General features: G+C 33.4%; 1 protein-coding gene across 1 annotated transcript; it reads right to left on the reverse strand.

Moving 5' to 3' along the window:
* Positions 1 to 1,380: 1,380 nt before the first annotated feature.
* LOC128189806 (uncharacterized) lies at positions 1,381 to 15,424 on the reverse strand. The gene is made up of 4 exons (XM_052861571.1): positions 15,199 to 15,424; positions 12,850 to 12,960; positions 9,375 to 9,497; positions 1,381 to 1,711 (listed from the first exon to the last, which is right to left on the reverse strand). Exons 1-4 carry the CDS (start codon positions 15,362 to 15,364, stop codon positions 1,506 to 1,508), a joined length of 606 nt encoding a protein of 201 aa, XP_052717531.1. The 5' UTR covers positions 15,365 to 15,424; the 3' UTR covers positions 1,381 to 1,505.
* Between the last annotated feature and the right edge of the window lie 5,605 nt (positions 15,425 to 21,029).

The following is a 21,029-nucleotide window of genomic DNA, read 5'->3' on the forward strand; positions in this document are numbered from 1 at the left end:
TTTAAAAATTGAACGGAAGACATACTCGTTACTCGTAGCGAGATCGTATCTAGTAAATTGTTTCAACATTTGCATATACTCTGCTCGCTGATGCTGAGGGTTTTTGGTATATTTATTTTCAAAGACGCCGACAGTCACACTACAATTTATCAATTTGTTGATCCTTGAATGTCGTACTTTCATATTTCTAATGCAGATTTCTATTGACCTTTGCCTTTCTGACTTGGAATCCTACAAATCTGGTGATATGGTTTTCAGTTCTCATCGTGCATAAGAATTAAACACATTGGAAAAGGTTTGAGATCATTTTGAATATCATGGACATAGGTTCACAGTGGATAACACCAATTATTCTGCACTGAAGAATGTGTTCTTAAACAAGCTCATTCAAAATATAAGAGACTGGTATGGTTAAATCTATTGTCATATATGAATTGATAATGATTCATTATTGTCATTTGTGTAACATTAAACATTACCAAATATTTCTATAATATATTAATTAAATGTACTAGACTTTGACCCGTGCGTGCACGGGTTGACATTGCATATGACATCGGACATTTACGAAATAGGAACATCAAAACATCGTATTGTTGACATTTACATAACCAAGCTTTAAGACAATAATGCTTTAAATTTCACTACACTCTGCTTAGTTAGAATAATCTTACTGTGTCTCGGAACAGGCCTTCGCCACAGTTAAAATACCTCCCATATGCCCGTAAAGTAGCAAAAAAAATGCAGAATCGCTTCGAAACTATCTTGGAGAAAATTAATGAGGCTGTATTGATAATAACAGTCAAATTTCCATCTAAAAATTTAATTCATTTTAATGATGAATTCAACACTATTTCACCAAAATTTTTTACTCGCTTCGAATTACACACCATTTTGACATTCGGAACTCTCGGGATATTTCATATCAAATGCACTGAAATAGAGTTATCTCCCGTATCCCTTTGATGAACAGAATATAAGACAAATTTTCAATGAAGATTTACACGTACTTGTGATATCGTTTGTGAGTTTATCCATACAAATGTGTCACATTTAGCTCATTGCTTTTCTCAATCACTGAAGATTTCACATAAATTTCCAATAATTTCTAATTATCTCCCTTTGTTAAAGGACTTGATCCTTAATTTTTACAACTTTGAATCCCCTTTGCCTAAGAGTGCTTTGTGCCAAGTTTGGTTGAAATTGGCCCAGTGGTTCTGGTGAAGATGTCAAAAATGTGAAAGGTTTATAAACAGACAGACGGACGACAGACAAAAAGTGACGAAAGGTTCCATATTTGCCTTAGATTATATACAATGTAATTTGTATATCATATACCTGCTGTGTATTATTGTAAAAAAAAACAAAGAGCAATACATATATTGTTTTATGATTATTTAATCAAGATATTTTTTTTTTCAAACAAAAGAACGGTATTTTCTTTACTGGCCTTTTTTTTGGCCAAATTATTGTCCACAAAGCAGTCAAGATCCCCAATATTTCCTTTAAACATCATCATCAAAGTTATAATTGATGCCAGTCAAAGGTTTGATATAGTTTCCAAAAATATCGAATTCATAATGATGGGGATTGCTAAGCTTAATTTGAGTCAGCCTGCGTCTTGCTATATCTTGACGATATGGAAATAGATGGAAAAATCCCAATAAAATGGCCCATGGCATAAAATCATACGTATTAGTCCATCTTTTCACTGAAAAAAAAAATAATGATTTTTTGTACAGATTGCACTTGCCCATATAATTGACTAATATTTTTTCTTCATTTATTTCTTAAAGGCCCATGGGCCACATAATATTTCCAATTTGACACAGGTAGCTAACTAGTTTATTTTATCAAATAAAATCCAAACCACCAATTCCCTCTTTAAAAAGTGGTCTTATAATTTTATCCTAGGGCTAACCATCTGATCAATTTTGAACAATGTTGAAACAATTTATCACAAATTAGAGCCTTGGTTTTTTCATGACTTTTTCAGGTCACCTGAGTCACTCAGGTAACGTAATGCAATTGGTCTTCATCATGCATTAACAATTTTACATTTTTAACTTTTTGAAAACTACAATCTAAGTAGTGAAATTCATGGCTCTACCACCGCGGGGGAACCATGGGCAGAGCCAAATATGAACTAGAACTGTCCTGATGGGACAAGTACTGACAGACGGACAACAGACAAAATGTGATCAGAATAGCTCACTTGTGCTTTCAGCTCAGGTGAACTTAACAAGAGGCCCATGGGCCACATCGCTCACCTGAGAAACAATAGAATAATGTACAATAACGCATGTAGATCCTGTATAAATAAAATCCATTTTTCCCCCTGGATATTCTTATATGTTTATAATCATTAGTCCCTTTTCTAACAGAATGATTTTATAGTCATATCACATGTTGAGTATTGCAGTTCTCAAAAAGATCCTTAACAATTGTTTATACATGGGATATAAAGCTACATCAAATCCTGAACCTTCCTGTGAGGCCGAAGAATTGTCCTTGAGCCAAAGTCTTAATAATTATAAAGAATCATCTCATCTGGCTGATTAGTCTCTGAGAAGAAGATTTTTGAAGATTTACTCTATATATTCCTATGTAAAACTTGAACACCCCCCCCCCCCCCCCAAATGTGGCCCCATCCTACCCCGGGAGGTCATAATTTTCACAACTTTGAATCTACATTACCGGAGGATGCTTCCACACAAGTTTTAGCTTTTCCGGCTGATTAGTTTCTGAGAAGAAGATTTTTAAAGATTTATTTATATATTCCTATGTTAAACTTCGACACCCCCCCCCCATTGTGGCCCCACCCTACCCCCGGTGGTCATGATTTTTACAACTTCGAATCTACACTACCTGAGATTGCTTCAACACAAGTTTCAGCTTTCCTGACTGATAAGTTTTTAAGAAGAAGATATTTAAAGATTTACTCTATATATTCCTAAGTAAAACTTTGACCACCCCCCCCCCCCCCATCATTGTGGTCCCACTCTACCCCTGGGGATCATGATTTTAAACACTTTGAATCTACACTACCTGAGATTGCTTCCACACAATTTTCAGCTTTCCTGGCTGATAAGTTTTTGAGAAGAAGATATTTAAAGATTTACTCTATATATTCCTAAGTAAAACTTCGACCCCCCCCCCCCCCATTGTGGCCCCACCCTACCCCCGGGGATCATGATTATCACAACATTGAATCTACACTACCTGAGAATGCTTCCACACAAGTGTCAGCTTTCCTGGCTGATAAGTTTTTGAAAAGATTTTTAAAGATTTACTCTATGTAAAACTTTGCCCCCCCCCCCCTATTGTGGCCCCACCCTTCCCTCAGGGATAATGATTTTTTAACAACTTTGAATCTACACTACCTGAGAATGGTTCCACACAAATTTCAGCTTTCCTGGCTAATTAGTTTCTGAGAAGAAGATTTTTTAAAGATTTATTTATTTATTCCTTTTAGTTTATCTATGAAAACATATTCATATAAAACCTATCTTGAAAGTTAACAAAATATGGGGAAATTATTTTCAACTATTTTCTTGTTCCTTTTCAATATTTGGTCATGCACTCTATTATGATCTTCATAAAATATTCGCTTAAATTATAGGTTTCATTGTCCTTTTTGAAAGATTTCAGGCAGGAAGGTGGTTGTCATTACAATATCATAATTTATTTTACTCCAGAATGAAACAAATGCATATATGAGACTCCTCGACAAGTGTGTATATGGGCTATGGTACTCAAATGACCGTTAAGGCCTATTGGCCTCTTGTTTTCTATATAATTCCATTTGAAATTGAAAAAATGTACTACGAACTTTCCTGTATTCCCTGTTTCACCCCAACCTAAATGTTACCTCTCTTTCCCTCAGAGAATTTAATACGACATTACTTGAAATTATTCACTTTCGCTTGCTTCTATGTTAATTTAAACAAGAGGCCCATGGGCAACATCACTCCCCTGAGAACATTAGCCAGAGTAAAATCAGCTTTATGGGGTCAAATACAAAATGTCAGGACATTGTTATAGAATAGATCTGTATAAAAAGATTTTCCATTATTTTTCCAGATATTCTTATGTTAAACATTGAGCCTTTTTTAACAGGATGAATTTTATAGTCATATCACACATTGAACTTTGTTTATTTGTACATATATCAAATGGTGAACCCCTTGTGCAACCCAAGAATTGTCCAGGAGCCACAGAAATCAACAATATGTCATAATGCTTGCATATCAGCATATAAGTAAGACCATATGTTATAACAGTTTTTGAGTGTAATTTTTTTCCTATGTAAATTTAAACCCCCCCCCCCCCCCCCCCCAAAAGTGGCCCCATCCTTTCCTGAAGATTAGGATTTTGACATTTACTTGAATCTACACTATCTGAGTTTGTTTTCACTAAAGTTATAGCTATTCTAGGCTAACAGTTTTTAAGAGGATTTTTAAAGACGTTCCTCTATTACTAAGTAAAATTTCGAACCCTCATCCATTTACTGTGTCCCCATTATTATTTCTCATTTGAAAAGGATGTGGTTCTCCAGTTAAACAAGAGGCCCATGGGGCCACATCGCTCACCTGAGCATCAATGGCTTTATATGGGTGTACAAAGGATATTGTGCCATATGGCCCCTAGGTAGAAAAACAAAAAAAAGAATACCAATAAACTTTATCCAAATTTTACACTTATTTTCCTACACTTAATCTTTGACATTGTACCCTTATGAAATACCATTTTTACCAAAAATAAGATCCTATGCAAAATATAAAACAAAATTTTGGTAGGAGTACACTGCCATTCTCTTTATTTTAGTTCTGCCCCCTCACTTTATAAAACGATCAAATTATATATGAGAATATGCATATATAGGGCGCATGTGAAGTGCAAAAGGAAATCGCAACGAAACCAATCGAAACGAAACCAAAAATCGAAACAAAACAAAATGGAATTTAAACAAAACTAATATCAATTTTGACTACATAAAAGTGAAAATAAATTCATTGAAATAAATTTTTGAATCATAAAATATACCTATCTGTATGTTTCTGATTGCCGCTGTAAATTTTTAAGCCGATTATCCTAAATTTTCAAAAATTATATAATTATGTAAATAACTGATGTACATTCCAATACCTTTTAATGTTTCTAATTTGCTTCATTTAATGATATACAGACGTTGAGAGAGAGAGAGAAGAGAGAGAGAGAGAGAGATGCCTTAAAACTTATCAGCGACATCACATAGCAAAGTATATACACAAGTTTGGGAGAGAGAGAAAGAAAGAAAGAAAAGGAGATACAGGGATAGATATGATGATGATGATGATGATGATGATGATACTGAAGGAGGTATTCTAACAACAATTTTCTTTCTATCAATAACCAGTTTCTAACATCTGATAAGAATTGTTTTAATATGTATAGCATGAATTTGGACGTCGCAATTTGACAAAATTAAATTGCATTATAAAGAGGTTTTTACCTGTGTATTACCTTAAATCAAACATAATCCCCTCTTTCTCTCCCTTTCATGCGCACGCACATTGTATTTGATTCATTTTTACAATATTTCATCTCAATATAAAAAAAATCGTGTGGTTGGAATGTCTCCCTAAATACTGTAAACATACTATATTTAGGGTTTCTGATATTTGGCAGAATATATTTTTTCAACAAGTTAGCATGGATTTGATTTAGCGCATTTCTGAATTTACCTTTTTATCTACTTATATATTTTACATTTGGCAATGTACTTGATTTTGCGGATGCCGTTTTCTGCCAAAAACGCAAAATAGAATACAGGGCCAAAGGACTAAAGACAGGTTTTTTTTAATACGTTTACAGTATAAGCATCCTCTCTCTCTTTCTTTCTTTCTCTCTCTCTCTCTCTCTCTCTCTCTCTCTCTCTCTCTCTCTCTCTCTCTCTCTCTCCAAACTTAAGTGCGTACAAAAAGTTATTGATATTATAATGTATATCAGTTTTTTACTTTATTATGTGTTTTTTTTTGTTTCGTTTCGATTTTTGGTTTCGTTTTGATTGGTTTCGTTTCGTTCGGTTTCGTTTCGATTTAGTTTGGCACTTTACCGCATATATATAGGTACATATTCATCTTCAACTACATTGTACTAGCTAGTTATTGTATTTTATCAAAAAAATTCCTACATGTGAAAGAAGAATTTCAAAATTGTACCTCAAGGCGCTCAAATTAAGAACATTCAAAAATTTGATTGGTCTTCCGCATTATAAACGATTGTTGTTTACCAGACGTGAACTTGTGCGACGTTTTCTAACCTTACTCACTTGATCGATGAATACACTCGAATGAAAAATGTTATCATGTGATATGTGATATGTTAAAGAGCTATTACATGTACCGTATATACTCGCCTATAAGTATTGTTCGCCTATAAGTCGGTTGCCATTTTTCTAGTTTATTTTCAAGATTTTGCCATTGACCCTCTTATAAGTCGGGTAATTTTTTCTGGATAATCAGTCTACAGATTGCCAATCAAATAAGCACATTTTATCAAGCATGACTATATTCTAGATAAAAAATATTGGTGTTTGACCCCTCTGTTATCATTTCTAGATGCAATGCATTTTAAAAGTGTTGTGTTCAGTTAAGACATCATAACTTTCCATTTTGGACGCCATTTTTTTTTTATTGATACACTGATGAAAACTTGGTGTAAGCTATAAAAATATTTAAAATACTATTGAAAATAAAATGACAGTGATTTTGATCCCCTGTTGACTGATTATGATGGTATAGCCCCTTTTAAAAGTGGTGTGCTAGCTTGTGTTGTTTTAGGTGACATGCCACCTACAGCCACCAGTATAGCTGTTATCACCTCATGTGTAATTTAATATGAATAATTATAAAACGATCTTTATTTTTTTTAACAGACCAGCAATTATTCTTGTGTTTAATTTTTTAAGTATTAAACAGAAATTGCTGTTTTGTAATCCCACTAGATCGCTTTTAGACGCCATGTTTTTTAATAGTTTTCTGTAAACAGAGTTATCTTTCTTGAAGTTTGTAACTTACGATTTTGGACGCCATTATATTTTTTAAACACTCATTACAACTAGATTATAGCTCAAAAACTATTTTAAATGCATCAGGAAATAAAATGACAGTGATTTTATCCCCTACTGACTGATTAGGGTTGGCAATTAGCCTCCTAAACTCAGCGTTGGCTTGTGTTGTTTTAAGTACAGTTATACCTACAGCTATTATCACCTAAGGCGTAAATAATTGCCTGTTTAAATAAAAAATACTATCAAATACACCTTGTTCATATTTTAAGAAATACAGTTGAAACTTTCAATGTATTTATTAAGTGTTTATCCTTTTAGTAATTAAAAAATAAAAATGTCAAGTATAGGGATAGCAAGTCAAAAGTTGGAAGCAAAATGGCACCCTAAAACGAAATTTTACTCAGTGGAAAAATTATCTGATTGTATGCCATGCCTATAAGTCGGACCCCTACTTTTTATTCAAATGTCTACTCCCAAAATACCGACTTATAAGCGAGTATATACGGTATAATCAATGCATAGGCGTCGGAACTGGGTGAAGGAGGGGGTACCCCCCCCCCCCCCCCCCACTTTTTTTGGCAAAGTCAGACATAGCCGTTTTCGAAATCTTTTTCTTTTTTGCTTGTCAAGATTTCTGATAAGGTCTAGCCCCCCCCCACCCCTCTCACTGAGCCAAAGACTGCCATATCACTCTATTTTACTAAGTCCCATCCTTTATTTTCATCTTTATTCAAAATCAACATTAACAAATGGCTACAAATCAAGATGATCAAGATGGTGTAAATTCATCGTATAAGGAGGGGGCCCCATAAGGTTGTTACAGCATATCATCCTTTTAATTTTTCTGTACAAGTATTTAACGTTTAGTGAGACATTTCTAGTGATAAATCAAAATTTCAGTGTCAATCGCAGAATTATAAGCAAGATACAAAACTCATAATTCTGCTTGGTTTGAGTCAATTTTTTGTTCACAAGAGTTAATTACATTCAACTTAAGATTTTTAAACTTGGTACATTTGTATTTCCTATTCAGAATAAACAAAAGCATGGCCTCAGTTCTGTGAGTAAAGCTCTGTATCTTGATTATTTTGTAAAGAGAAAATTGTAAACAATTAAAACAGAAGAAACATGCACTAAAACAAAGAAAGAGCACAATTTATTTTTCATAATATATATATATCTATATATTTCTAGCAGCAAAAACAATCTCCGTTTAGACTGAAAATGCACAGCATCTTAACAAAGCACGTTGCATTATAATCAACCATTACCTAGAGATCGTACTGAATTACCAATAGAATGTATAGTATTTATAATATAATATGTTGTTAGTGCATCAGATTTTGCTCATTTTGCGCAGGTCAACAATTAACTGTCTGATTTACTGAATTCTATATTTGATTCGATACGTAAAATTCCAAAATACAGGCGATATTTCCCCTCAAGTTAAAAAGCATAATGAAATTCAAAACAAGGTAAAACCATGGTCAGGAGTGAAAATGTCAACGCATTGAAAGATTCAACCTCAATTCACTTCACAAAATCAGCACAAATATAAATATGTTTAGTATGTTTCGATTATCCCTTCGCACTTAAACTGTTGCACAACAAGCAAATACATCTTTGTCAGTTTGACCCGTTTGTCATATTTTGAGTCAACATTCAAACATGGCTGCTTTATACAAAGAACTTTCGTTTTCGAAATGGAATACCGAACCCGAAGTTATAAACTGATTGACCCCGATTATCTCCATTTACATTTTCGTAAATTACTCAAATCTGAAACAGAATTTGCCGATAAATGCAATTGATATTTTCCTTTCCATAAATATTATTTATGCAAAATTACGTTGAATTTGACTCGGTAGTTCTTGAGAAGAAGATTTTTTAAAATGCACCCCCCTTTTTCTACAGTTTCGAGGTTTTCTCCATTTAAAAAAAGATCAGTCTTTCATTTCTGCACTTTATGATCACCTTTCTATAGGGATGCTTTGTGCCAAATTTGGTTGAAATTGGCCCAGTGGTTTTAGAGAAGAAGTTCAAAATGTGAAAAGTTTACAGACGGACAGACAGACGGACGATGGACAAAATGTGATCAGAATAGCTCACTTGAGCTTTCAGCTCAGGTGAGCTAAAAAAGTAGAACCTCCATTACCTTAGTGTATTTTGTGATAAATAATTGCTTAAAATTGGCCAAGTGGATTTATTAAAGAAAAAGTAAAAAATACGAAAAGTTTACAGACAGACAACACTGGACAAAAGATGATCTGAAAAGCCCACTTAAGATGAGCTTAAAAAGGTAAAAGTTGTCAACTCTTACTGATGGGTCCAGCTGTTGTGACCCATGCTGCTTGAGATGCAAAAGTCACTCCCATGAAACTGTCATTATCAAAGAAAGTATTCCAGGCATACCAATAGGCTCCAAAGCTTAAAAAACCAAACACTGAAAAAGAGACACATGTATAATGATTTGAGTTTGACTCTTTTTGCTGAAAAGAAAAGCAGTTGAACATGCATGTAATAAGATAAAATTTTTACATGAAGCTGTCACTGCATGGTGAACTAGTAGTGCGAGGCATTATGTGTGCACAAATAGTAAAATTTGCCAGATGCCTCATAAAAACACAACAGGGATCAGCTTAAGGTGGGTCGCGGGTTTGCTTTCGTCATCAAATTCTGTACTCAATTTAGACAACTTGACTGACTGTTTTGTGCACATTTGTTTATGACGTCATGAAGGAGACATCTCAAGGTTTCCCACTTCACATTTTCTAACGTCAAATGCTCTTAGTTATAATAAAGTAATTCGATTTAGGTCTATAATGTAAATACATTAATGAATAATGAAATACTGCAGTATAAAATTCCATATCTTACAAATATCATCCGTTTTCTAAATCGGAGACTATTTGCATATATTTACATTAACATTTAACATAACATTTGACGAAGAGAATGTGGAAATTGGGAACCTACTTTAAAATTTGGTACCACCCTTTCCTCTACATTTTAGATATAAAAAAATACTATGCTCTGCATTCTCTGATTTAAAATAAGAGGACAAAAGTGGTCTTTTTAATTTAATATTCTTAATAGCAACTTAACAAATCTTTTTAATTTTTTAAAAAGAAAGTCTTTATAATACAAAAGCAAAGAACTAGGTACGGTTGTAATGGTATAAATGTATTTAACATAAAGATATAATAAACAGTATTTAGCTACTGACTTTAATTTGAGGTTTGGTTGTTAATATCCCGAAAGGCTAGGTACATGTAAATCTGCATGCAAATGTCTTGTTCAATTTTTTTTTTTTTTTACAAAAAACCATTGTTTTTAAAATATGTGTAATGGAAAAGAAAGTTCCCGCAGGTAAGTGTTGATTTAAATTATATAGAAATATCAACTGTAATTACTTATCGCAACTTTGTTTGCCTTTCGGGAATAACAAAAAAAAAAAAATAATAAAACGTTGAAGTAAATTGATTACGGCGACGCTTTTTATTTTCTCTTTCCATGTCTCATTACAGGGGACACAAAAATTCTGCATATGAGCGAAAAGTGCAAGATGAAAAAAGACAAACGGATTGTTTATGGCATAAATACATTTATACACAACGATTTTAGGCATGCATATCTCAAACAAAACTCATCGTTGATGCTAGAGAATGCGAAGACGCAAACACCCAATAACAAAAACAAGCTGTTACATTTTCAAGAAAATCCCGATTTCGTATTTTTAAACTACACTGCGAGCCTAAATCCTAACGAAAATAGTTTGGATGTAAATTGAAATAAGGAAATTAATCAGATTATGTTTAATTGTTAAAGACTTTAATAATTTACAATATTTATTATTTCTTGAATATCAACCCTTTCAATAGAGACAGTATAAATGATGTAACGTAATTGTAAAGGTAGATGTGTTGACATTGATTTAAAAATGGAGCACTATAATTTGAACTTTCCAGAAACACACGAGATATTGGACTTTTTATTTTCTGTGAATAGATATGTTAATAATTATGTGTATATAATAATGGCCATTATACAACTTACCGTCTTATTTAAAGTTACCATTATAATGTGATTCATATGAATTTCATTGCTTACGTGTATAACGTTACGATGCTAAATGCAACGTCATTATAACGTGACTACAATGACACACTATTTGAGCAGTGGCACACACAGAAATTATGAAGAAATTACCAAAACTGTTTTATTTAATGAAGTTACATAATAATGTCTACCTTTTAGTAAAAAATCGTTTGATTTAGAGATAGGGCCATTTTTGGCATATACCAGTACCTAGTTCATTAAGAATTATTGTTGTTTACAGGCCAATGCTAACCGGGGGTACACAGGAGGCCTTATAATTTTGAATTCATAATAAAAATATACTTTTTTATCTCCGTATTATTTTCATACTCCCCAAAATTGCTTTTTCAGAAATGCAAGCTTTTAGTTTAAACTTAAGAAGTCTAAATTTGATTTTTAAGTGATGTTATCACTAAATAAGTGGAATGGGTTAAAAATAAAAGACTTCGTAATGACGACGTCAAATACGTAAATACGGCAATTTTTGGTAAAATTATCCCAAATTAAGATAAAATTGCAAAAAATCTAGTGAGAACATGTATCATTTTTTTTTAACATGAATTTAATTTAAATCACGGTTTCTTACGCACAGAAACAGTTGATAAATTTGTCTAAACTGTTTAAAAGTTACTTGCAATTTCTCATAATAACTCCATCTCGAAAAATGCTCATTTTCCTATGTATTTATTAGAAAAGCCTCCAAACAGCACCATTAACAATACCAAGTTCAAGGCGGCACTGCATAAAAACTGCGTAGACAAATTTGATAAATATTTTAAATGATGAACTGTAAATCCTACAGAACGATTTGACAAATTTTCAGGGTATGTTTTCTCGTGAGATTTTTTATGGGGTAAACCCGCGACCCACCTTAAGCTGATCACAAAAATCCCTTTCTAGACTTACTATTAATCAAGTTTATCTCGCATACATTATATCACAAAAAAATCATAAAGAAAATGTTCAGCATTATTCATCTAATATGAACAAGAGATGTTTGTGAAACACTTATGCCCCCTCCCTTGGAAACATCCACAAAGAAAATGAACGTAAACTTCAAATAACTGGAATTTTTCTAAGTCCAAGGGCCATAACTCTGTTGAAAATTGCTGGATCATACCCAATATCGGACTTGACCTAGATATTATCATGATAAACCTGTATACCAAATTTCATTTCAATATGTTCATCCTCTGCGAAGAAAATGAGCGGAAACTGCAAAAAACTGGAAATTTTCTACGTCCAAAGAACTCTGTCGAAAATTGCTCAATCGTACCCAAAATCAAACTTGACCTAGATATTATCATGATAAACCTTTACACCAAATTTCATTTCAATATGTTCATCCTCTGCGAAGAAAATGAGCGGAAACTGCAAAAAACTAGAATTTTTCTTTGTCCAAGGGCCATAACTCTGTCAAAAATTGCTCGATCGTACCCAATATCACACTTGACCTAGATATTATCATGATAAACCTGTATACCAAATTTCATTTCAATATGTTCATCCTCTGCGAAGAAAATGAACGGAAACTGTTGGTGGACCGACTGACCGACAGACTGACCGACCGACAGCAGCAAAGCAATATGCCCGCCCTTCTTCGAAGGGGGACATAATTACCGTACTATAATTTGGATTAAAAGAACAATAAAGGTTCATTCTACCAGATGAGCTGCCTGTTATACAGTTCAACTTACTTCCGACTGGTATTCTTTTCCACAAGCTGTATGCAAAGAAACGAGCAGTGCCACCTGCTGGGTTTTTGGGATGTGGATGAATGTAAGTCTCACTGGCGGCAATACTAAACCCTGCAAACAGAGCATGTACAGTTAATTCAATTCATAAATCAGTTAACATGATTCAAATAAATTGCATTTTCAATAATGTTAAGGCAAGACTGTATGAATCCCTAATTATGTCCATGAGTTGTATTAATTTGAATAGAGTAGCCTTTGTAGCCTGGCTAAGTTGCTTAATGTCATCTACATGTACTGACGTACTGAAGAGCAGCATGTAAATTCAATAAATCAAAAAAAAAAATATAATTTCAAACTGCAAAGAATGGCACACAACGAAATTTTATATTATACAATTGATTCACTATCAATATAACATTGATACCCATATTACTGGTACTAGAAATTTGGCAAAAACCCAAAAAAAATTGTGACGATACTGTGACAAATTTCGACACAATACATGGTTTTGTTTAAAAATAAATAATTTACAAAAGACAGGACTACCGTCACTTTACCCCAAAAGCAAAAGCATCCAATGCACGAGTGCCAAAAATTATTTTTGAGCACCCAAATCTCATTTCATCCCAAAGTTGGAATCTTATTTAATATTAGTTTGTCCGATTTACTTAATACTGGTTTATCTGATTTCAGTAAATTTCAGTAAATGTTGACTCAAACAGAATCAAAACCTGCTAATAAATAGTGTCATATTTTTTTTTTAACTTCGAGGCATTGTCTCTCATAGACTGGGTCTGTGCTCCATATTTTTCTCACAGTCTAAATAAGCTAGGTCTAGTGGATAACAATCTGATTTCAGTCAACAAAAACGTGGAGAGATGACCCACTATACATTAAAAATATCATTTTGTGTCCAAAAATTGAATGTTTTGAAAAAATACTTCAACTCCGTAAATTCGTGGCCAGTCACACATAGTATTTAAACAGCCTTCTTTTTTGTGTCTGAAATGGCTCAGTGGTCAGAGCACCTGACATAAACCAATCCTATATATCTAGGGTTTTTATATTATGGGTTCGAAACCACCAAAATTTTAGGCAATTTTTTTTTTCCTTATCATTTTATATCTATATATATATATATATATATATATATATATATATATATATATATATATATATATATATATATATATATATATATATATAAAAACAGAATATAGTTAGAAATTGTGCTTTTGCAAACTTGTATTAATTCTTGAAGAAAAGCGAAGTTAAGGTTTTAAAAAATCTTAGCTAGGTAATTATAATACAAAAACTAGATGCTGTCATTAGACAGTAATACCCGCACCAAGTGTTTGCCCCTAAATAACACTGTTTAGTACCAGTTTAATTAAAAATGAAGGCCACATGTAAGTTCCAGTAATACATTTAATTAAAATAATTATAATTTGCATAACTGAAGGATAAGATCCCTTCCCATATGATAATACACATGAGCAGCACTTTACGTGCAATTTGGGGTTGAACTGTTTGCATGTGAATTTTAAGTTAATCAATAATCTTAACATTTCATGTCATAGAAAGTATAATGGTCTAGTATATAATATTTACAAACAAAATTAAATTATGCCCCATCTCCGCGGTGGTTGCCAGCTTTAGATTTGCTTCTGTGTACCTATATGTACATAATCGTGTGCACAGATTTAGAAAAGGGGTGGGATGAGAGGTCAAGACTCTCTCTCTCCCCCTACCCCCTCCCCCATGAACATTTATATCAATAGTAAAATTACCAAAAATACACCTCGGACTCCAATGCCCTTACAGACATGTAATTGCTCTAACCCATTGCGCTTCAATGTAAGGTAACATTATTTTGGGGGAAAATATTATATTCATACTTCATTGTTTATTTCAATAGGAAGTAAACATCACAATAAGCAGGTGTTCTGCACCACCTTAAAATTGATATTATGGCTAATTTAGTAATTAACGCTTTTCTACCGTTAACAAACTGTTAGAAGTAATTATTTGGTACACAAGGAAGCCAAAAAATGTAAAATGTCCCATACTTTAGAAACATGCGATATGTCCTTTAATCTATATAGCTTTTTCAAGCTAAATAGCTAAATCAGGAGATTGTGCTGGACCTGACAAGGTTAAAAAGTTAGTGTCAATTTCAAACCCTGTATGTGTATTTTTAATTAAAATCATCAAAATGTGATGGAAGCAATAACTAGAGACAGACTATAAATCGTATGATACATCTGATAAAATAACGCCATGCTATCATGATAGCAGTATGATAAATGTCCATTCATTAGATATAGCATAACGTCCGAGTTTACTCACCAGTAATGAATCCCATTTTGCCGAGAATGTAAAACTTTCTTAAAGTATTGTTTCTTATGTCTCCATAAAACACATAATATTTTGTAATTTCCTTCCAATTCGTGGGCTCTTCTATACACTTCCTTTTTTTTCTCGAAACGATATCGTTAAATATGTTTTCATACATTTCCGATTCCTATGCCCTTGGCAGAGCAAGGTATAGTCTGGTACCCTTCCCACAATTCCGTTCGCGCACTCTACATTAATCACCGGATGTTAGAATTTTATACAAAATGGAGTCGCTTCCCATTAAAATAAGTATCGACTAGACAGTCTTGTTATGTCGCTTCTGTGTTATATTTTAGTGTATATCGTTCACTTTAATGAAGTATAGCTCACATCTCAACAGATCGTAAAATGTGTTCTATTTATTTCAAGTTTTACAAAAAGGGGGGGTTGTCATGGACGCCTACTGTATAGCCTAGGCCTAATCATGATAATAGGAAATACATCCGTGAAGCATATATTATTCAAATAATTAAGCTGTATATTTTTATGTTTAGAATTAATATTGTGAAATTTACAGATATTCTATAATTGTTATAATACATACCTACTGGTTTACAGATATTACTCATAGGCGTCGGAAGCAAATTGAAAGTGGGGGGGGGCTAGACTAATCCTCAGAAATATTGAGAAAAAAAACCTCCCAAAATCATGGAAATCCTAATCCGTGGGGGGGGGGGGGGTAGTATACCTATGCTTAAAAAAAAATTAATTCTTACCCATATTTTTTTTCCCCAAAATCATGGAAATCTAATCCGGGGGGGGGGGGGGGGAGCTAGTACGCTTCTGAATCTAACTTCTCAATCTTTCAAGCTAAATTTAGGAACAATAATCTTTCCTGCGAGAAAAAGTGGGGGGGGGGGGGGGGCTGAACCCTCTATCATGCTATGTTTCTAATGGTTAGGTATAACTTGGCAAAAAAAGTGGGGGGGCTAAGCCCCCCCTAGCCCCCCCGGTTCCGACGCCTATGTTACTTAATTACTAACTAAAGTAGTACGAGTTTACTATCAAATATTATCATAACTTTTTTCGCCTGTCGCAAAAATGGGTGATCTTGATTTCATTTAACGTAACCAAGTAAACGATACAACAAATAACCATTAGATTATTAATGATATATATAAAACGTAATAAGAACCATGCGTTCATCAAGAGTATTTTTGAGGGGGGGGGGGGGGGGGTTCGAGGAGATTTAAGAAATTTGATTTCTTCCACGGGGGGGGGGGGGGGGAGACTCCACCCCCGAATCCTATCTAGATCAGCTCATGAAAAGTAGGAGAGCGAAAATCATCTACAAAGCCAAACAAAAATACTTACATCTACTCAAAGTTTTTCAAGATGTAAACAGTTACTAACATTGTACAGAACTGATCGTGTACAAACATGTCCATGCACTTTGCTTAAAACGTATAATCTTTCTCCATTTACATTTACTAGAATTACGAATTTAGGAGAACAAATATTTATAAAATCTGGAATGCTTACGCAAGCAAGTTAGCCTGTTCTTTTTCATATCTAGGTACAAGACTTTCACTGCCTTGTTCGCCAAACTATATGTAAATCTTTAAGTCCTGATTCTGTTTCTTGAAAAAACATATTACACTCGTCATTCATAAGCCTGCATGTAGAAAGAATGTGGGCGTTAAGATGTAGATTCGGCAGGAATCTGGGCGCACAAGGAGAGTGAAAATTTCATCAATTAATTTTGAATATTTTTCGAATTATAACCGTTATTTGGTTTCTGTTGGATGTGGAATGAGTGGAAAAATATTTGAAATGCAAAAGGTTTTATTATAATATGGGTCTAAATATAGCAACAGGATGCAATTCATGCAAAATCCTACTTATTTACAACTGTTTTTAAATGATTTTGTTGTCTCTGGGTCTTCTCTCCACAAATTTGAAACGTGTAAAGATAACATATTTCAACATTTAAAATGTCGCTTTTTAAAAAAAGATGGAGAGATGACCCAGAGATGACTAATTATGTACTTTTTCAAATTATTTTTTGAGGGATAAAAAACAAAGTCCATTGATATGACAGTGTTGTTTCAAACAGTACTTTATAGAGCATATATTGACAAGTCTCGCATGGCTCAGTGGTTTCGTCCTGGATTAGTGAATACATACTTTCAGTGTTTTGGGTTCAAATCCAACTGGTTGTCTTTTTTTTAAAATAAACTTTTTTGTTTTAAATGTTTGTTATTATAACATGATGTTGAATTATAATATACCGGTATATTTTAATTTGTTATTATTGATTTCTAGATCTGCTGTATGAACACTATAAAAAAATCTTTTCTTATTACTAGTTTTTTAGGATATACACAATATAACTTCATTAAAATATGTTTGCATTAACATTTCCAACTAGTTATCGGTTTACCTCTCATTGCCATTTTTTGAAAGCTTTGTGAGTTTTTTAATAACCGGAATAGCCATGTACTTCGACTCTCAACATAATATATTTTTGTTGAAACCTGTACATAGCCTTTCGAGGTTATAGACATTTAAATCCCAATTGATTCGTGTCAAGGATTCCTGCAAACTTACCATCTTGTGCGCTCACTTTCTTTGTTACTTTGCATGATATCAATGTAACGGATGTAAACCCGGTATTTTTTGGTCTCAATTTTCAATGGAGAAAAAAGCACCCGGTTCAATGATTAACATTGTAAAATGATTCAACTCAGTGACATGGCAATACTCTTGGTTCTGAATTATAATGTCCCTTACAAAATCAATTTTGTTTTTTTTTTAGTATTTTATATAAGGTTCTCAAAGATGATAACACAAATGTATAAATGTTTACGGTTATGAATGGACAATATAAATGTTACGTTTTATGTAGAGACTAATTAAGTTTGACTAGTTAAAACACTGGCTTATAACAGTTTTTGATTAAGTGTTCAGTGTAAGTGTACATGATATACGAGTATAAGGATAAAGTGTTATTCGCCTTCAATTTATATTTACATCATCCAGTGTCTTTGTCTGTGATAACACTACGTATCGATTTTGTACTATATAACCCATAATACAAATGACGCCAAATTGAGGTGCCGGTGGGGTTTGCTTACTTATAGTTAAAGATTTAATTGTACGATGGCTAAAAATCATATAAACATAAGTAATAAGGAATCATTCTTTGAATATTATGAGGTGATAATTTCGGTCGGGGCGTGATCAAATCTATCATAAAGCCCTTCGGGCTTTATTGGATTTGATCACGCCCCGACCAAAATTATCACCTCATAATACTCAAAGAATGATTCCTTATTCCTTATATAGATTACATATAAGTTTCAATTTGGTGTCAGAAACTCTGATAATCCTGTTGCATGTAGCGGCCTTGCTCTATCAACGGGGATAATAAAAGCGGACTACAAGGTTTATAATAGTCCTTTTGAACACTTAGTACATGTAGTTAATAATAAGGTGTACGTTCAGACGCTATACATGTGTGTGTGTGTGTGTGTGTGTGTGTGTGTGTGTGTGTGTGTGTGTGTGTGTGTGTGTGTGTGTGTGTGTGTGTGTGTGTGTGTGTGTGTGTGTGTGTGTGTGTGTGTGTGTGTGTTTGTGTGTGTGTGTGTGCGCGCGCGCGCGCGCGCGCGCGCGTGCGTGCGTGCGTGCGTGCGAGAGAGGGGGGGTGGGGTGGGGTTGTGAACACGGCGTGCTTCACGGTCGTCTTCCAATATACAGGTAGGTAAACGTCTATTGTTTCTTAAGGGACAAAAAACCGTTCAATTCACACAGAATATACAAGAAACTAACACGTGTATACACGTGTATAGGTAGAGTCAACGATCACTAATCATCTTTGGACATGTACCCCCCCCCCCCCCCCCCCCCACTAGCTCCAAATATTGTAACGGAAATAATGAGCAAGTTATTTTGTAATTAGTACATGATCATGATTTGTAGAGATAATGTGACGATGGTCCCGTTTAAGGGAAAGTGAAGTGAATGATTGATTGTCGTATGAAAAATATCTGCATATGTCAATTAATGCATGTATATACACTGAAGTATCAATAATATTTATTAATGCATGCATTATTCTTGACCCTTTTTTTATTAAATGTAAAACATTTCTCGATCTTAGATTCATTCTGTTCAGTGTGATTTATTTTTTTTTTCAAAGTGCGTTAATTTTAGGACCAAGTCAACGCACTTTAAAAATTATTTTTTCAAAGTGCGTCGATATCGTCGATGTTAATGCACTTTGAAAAAAAATTGCTCAGGGTTTGGTCGAAATAATTGATACTTTTATATATAAAAAATAATTGATTTAACTTTTTAAAGCTCAATGGGAGATATTTTTAAAAAGAACCGAATTCTCGGCTAACTTGGTAAACTGTTTCTCGATTATAATTTTTTTTTACTCGGTTTCCTAATATGACGATCTCTGTTGGTTTCTTTGTAGACCCAATGATCGTGGAACAGCCTCATGAACAGTATAAGCTGCCGTAGACTAAAATGTTCTTGCTGACAATACCAATTTAATAACAAATACATGTATTAGTATATGTTAGTACATGTATAACTCATGGACTTCCATCAAATATTTATTTCAGTCACCATTCATTAATTTTTTGGAGTGGATGTAAGATTTTTTTCTTTGGCTTTGTAGGAGATTTTCACTCACATACTTTTTTTCATGAGCTGATCTAGATAGGATTCGGAGGTGGAGTCCCCCGCCCCTTAGAAAAAATAATCAAATTTCTTAAATGTTCGTCGGAAAATTACCAAAAATATGCCTCGACCCCCTCACCCGACAAACCTACCCCCTCAAAAATACTCTGGATGAACGCATGGTTCTTATTACGTATCAAAAATCTTATTGAATTCTTATTCATTTAATGAAAAAATCATATGCATATCATTCATTAATATAGGTATTCGACACGGATAAATAAATGCGTATACATGTATACACATATACATATTCCTTGGGTGTTTCGTATCGACTTGTTCACTTTCACTGTATTATAATTTATCATAAGAGCCTCAATGACAGGCATAATCATCAAAATTTTATGTTAAATTAATTTAAAAAAATGGGTAAAACTTAAAAAGGGTTATAAACCGATTAATATATATAAAACTCATATCACCCGACTTCATGTAATATAATAAATTAATCACAGCAATAAGTGGAGTTCTGTAATTTAATGTTAACTCTATAGCCATCTGAAATGATTTATGAATTAGTTTATACAAATAAAAATGACTTTACTAAATGGCAGGCGTGCATTTTAAATCGACAGTCGTAAGAATTTTGCGTTAAGGTTTTCCCTTCACTTTGTCTTTCGCGCGTTTTTTTTTTTTTTTCTAAATTTGCGTAAAGATATGAATAATTCTATCTTTGCAATCTTTGCAATATTTTTAGTACAGTGAAATAAAAGATTAACGTACAAAAAAAAATAGAAATTAAAATTAGCCTTCAGGCAGGCGTTCAGATTATGGATTCTGCGTAAGCTTTTTTTACTAATTTAATGTTAATCAATAAATATGTACATATGAATTCTACGTACGAGTTATCTATCTTTACCAACATCTTTGATTTTTCGTCGATTAATCCGTAATAAAGGCTTTTAAAAATATTTTGTTTTGTGAATTATGATTATTTTATCATATTTATACATAATCAATAACTGTTGTATTGATATATAGCCGCATTTGCCGTGGGACTTGCGTGGGACTTACGTGGGACTTGTTTGTTTTAGTATCAGCGATTTTTCCGAGCTTGCCGGAAAGGCCCGAGAAGTTGCGATTGCTCTAGG

This window comes from Crassostrea angulata, chromosome 6 (assembly GCF_025612915.1).
Source record: "Crassostrea angulata isolate pt1a10 chromosome 6, ASM2561291v2, whole genome shotgun sequence".
NCBI classification, from domain to species: Eukaryota; Metazoa; Mollusca; class Bivalvia; order Ostreida; family Ostreidae; genus Magallana; species Magallana angulata.